This window comes from Cebus imitator, unplaced genomic scaffold (assembly GCF_001604975.1).
Source record: "Cebus imitator isolate Cc_AM_T3 unplaced genomic scaffold, Cebus_imitator-1.0 Scaffold579, whole genome shotgun sequence".
Taxonomy (NCBI): domain Eukaryota; kingdom Metazoa; phylum Chordata; class Mammalia; order Primates; family Cebidae; genus Cebus; species Cebus imitator.
In genome coordinates, this window is record NW_016107894.1 from 1,017,144 (window position 1) to 1,020,406 (window position 3,263).

The following is a 3,263-nucleotide window of genomic DNA, read 5'->3' on the forward strand; positions in this document are numbered from 1 at the left end:
AAATAAATAAATAAATATAAGTTTTAGGACTACAAGTTCTTTCATTACACCTGAGTATTATATTAAAAGACAACAGTAATTAATACAAACTCTATCCTATTTAAGATTTTCCACAAATAATGGAAATGTGAATAGAAATCTATTCTTCTTTCACTACTTTTCCCACAGTATCTTCTCAAATGCAATCTCTCTCTTTTTTTTTTTTTTTTTTTTTAAAGACTGGGTTTCACCATGTTGGCCAGGCTGGTCTTGAACTGCCAACCTCAGGCTGGTCTTGAACTCCCAACACCTGCCTTGGCCTCCAAAAGTGCTTGGATTACAGGAGTGAGCCACCACACCCGGCCTCAAATGCAATTTCATGTGAATAACAGGTTAACACTCTAATTTCTGATAGATCATCTGCTATCAACACACTGTCCCACCATAGTGGTCCCCAGATTGGATCCAGATTCCTTAAGTTCATCATGAAGCTTCTAGAACACTCACTACTCACTTTAGGAAAATACAGACGCCGGCACCACAGTGAAGTGCGTGAAAAATGCAAGCTCCAACCTCTTCGCCATTCACGACTTCTTGGCAGCAAATGTTCTGAGAACATAGTATGGCCCCACAGAAAAGACAGAGGACAGGATGCTTTCGCTCATCATCTGAAGACCGTGGGCACCTCAAAAGGGAAGAAAACATTTAGAAAACAGTGGAAAGACAAACAAACAAAAAAAGCACCATATATCCTGCTAGCAATCAAACATGTTTTCATCACTGACCCCTTCCCAGCAAAGGAAGCTCTAAAACACAAGGTAACATTTAATTAGCTAACTCCTGTTTAAAAGTCCCCTAACAGGGCGGGCTTCATGGAAAACCATCCAATAAATCCAATTAATATAGTAAGAAAATCTATATTACATAAATGGTGTCCTGATAATTCTCATAAAGTATGGTGGTTGAATATGCCTTGTGAAGTCTTAGGAAGGAAAAAGTGATAGTGCTGACTTGCTTGAGTCAACTAGTGTTTTGAGACCATTTTACACAGTGGTATGATGGAGACTTGCCACAATGCCCTCACACCAAGGGGGATAATGGTTACTGTTTAAAAAGGAGTTTCCCATGCTCCTCCAATCTATGCTGTACACTGAACACAAAGGGAAATACCACATTCCTTAATTTGGACAGTAGAAGATAAATGCAACCAAAGCAGAGATCCAACTAGGCCCACAGTGGCATCATAATAAAGAACATCAGAAAGAATCTCCAATAGGGTACCGACAGCTTTTTTTTCTGATTCCCAGTTTCTCTGACAGGATTAAAAAAAAAAACCAATCCAAAAACACCTTTGTCTTCATAGGAGCAGAGGAACTCTGTGCATACGATGAGAGGACTATTTTTACTTCCAGGAGGTTGCTCCAGAACATAATTATAGCCCTTTTTGGATAAAGCCAACATCTTCTTTCATCTTTAATACAGGATGGAGTCATTAGCCAGCCTACAGAGGAAGAGTGGGGAGGCAGCCTGAAGTATAGCACTGAGCAGCCACCAGCCAACACTAGGGATGGCTCAGTCTTATGGAAACTAGTGGTGACAATAAAACTGGAAGACATCATAGGATTGATCTTCATTCTTACGTGAAACCTGTAAGTAGTAATATCACCCAGAAGGATCCTCCCTGTGATGAATAAAGACCAGTGCTCTCCTCATATCCTCCTAGAAGCCAGCAACTTGATATTCTTCTTCTTCTTTTTTTTTTTTTGAGACATGGTCTGGCTCTGTCAACCAGGCTGGAATACAGTGGCATAATCACGGCTCACTGCTGCCTCAACCTCCTCGGCTCAAGCGATCTTCCCTCCTCAGCATCCCAAGTAGCTGAGACTACAGGCACATGCCACCACAGCTAGCTAATTATTTTATATGTTTTCGTAGAGACAGTCTCGCCATGGTGCCCAGGCTGGTCTTGAACTCCTAATTCAAGAGATTCACCCACCTCAGCTTCCCAAAGTGCTGGGGTTACAGACATGAGCCACCGTACTCCGCCAACCTGCTATTCTTAATGCCTGGAAGTTAATATCTATTCACCAGGCTTTTGTGTTAACAATGTGGCCCCAAGATTAGGAGAATTGCTGAATTTAGAGCTGGATGCAATCTTTGAAATTAATTAGCTGTTTGAGGGCGGAAAGGTAAAGTGAGCCAACCATTCCTTTAGATGGCTGACTAGAAAGGGAGCTAGAACATGAAGGTGAATTTTATCCTGTAATGGTGGCTAGGCTGTGAGCTACTCAAGACCCTACTGGACCACTTAACTCCCCCAACTTCGTGGCTTAAAACAATTGTTATAATTAGATAAGAGAATTTCTTGAGTCATTCTGCAGGGCAGTGATTCTCAGAGCGAGTCAAAGAGGGGCTCTTTAAGGCCTCAAATGATCTTTTTTTTTTGAGACAGAGTCTTACTCTGTCACCCAGGCTGAAGTGCAGTGGCGTGACCTTGGCTCACTGCAACCTGTGCCTGCAGGTTCAAGTGATTCTTGTGCCTCAGTAGCTGGGACTACTCAGTAACATTTGCCAACATGCCTGGCTAATTTTCTTTTTGCATTTTTACTAGAGACAGGATTTCTCCACGTTGGCCAGGCTGGCCTTGAACTTTTGGCCTTAAGTGATCCGCCAACCTCAGCTTCCCAAAGTGTTGGGATTACAGGCGTGAGTCACTGCACCTAGCCTTAAAATAATCTTACACTGGCCAGGCGTGGTGGCTTGCGCCTGTAATCCCAGCACTTTGGGAGGCCAAAGGAGGTGGATCACAAGGTTCAAGACCGGCCCGGCCAAGACGATGAAACCCCGTCTCTACTAAAAATACAAAAATCAGCTGGATGTGGTGGCGGGTGCCTGTAATTCCAGCTGCTCAGGAGGGTGAGGCAGAGAACTGCTTGAACCCAGAAGGCGGAGGTTGCAGTGAGCCAAGATTGTGCCACTGCACTCCAGCCTGGGTGACAGAGCAAGAGTCTGCCTAAAAAAAAAAAAGAAAGAAAAAGAAAAAAAAATCTTAAACTGCAATCCTTTTTTTTGGGTTCCTTAAAATCATGGCAAATTATTTAACATATAACTAAGGACTACTACATGAAAGCAGTTAATTATGGCTACTAACTGGTATCCTTAAAACAAAATTTCAGAGTTATATGTCTTTACTGAGATCTTGAATTAATTTAAGCATTTTATTAAGAAGTCTGGCTGCTGCATAATGCTTAGTAACATTACAAAACTTTTTTTTTTTTTTTTTT

At 42.0% G+C, this 3,263-nt stretch overlaps 1 protein-coding gene across 1 annotated transcript in view; it reads right to left on the reverse strand.

Annotated features, from left to right (window-relative positions):
* LOC108294437 (E3 ubiquitin-protein ligase UBR1-like) overlaps positions 1-3,263 on the reverse strand; it is a 64,570-nt gene that overhangs the window by 7,564 nt on the left and 53,743 nt on the right. The window contains exon 15 of the mRNA XM_017516325.2: positions 494-664. Within this exon, the coding sequence (XP_017371814.1) occupies positions 494-664 (171 nt within the window). The remainder of the gene's footprint in view (positions 1-493; positions 665-3,263) is intronic.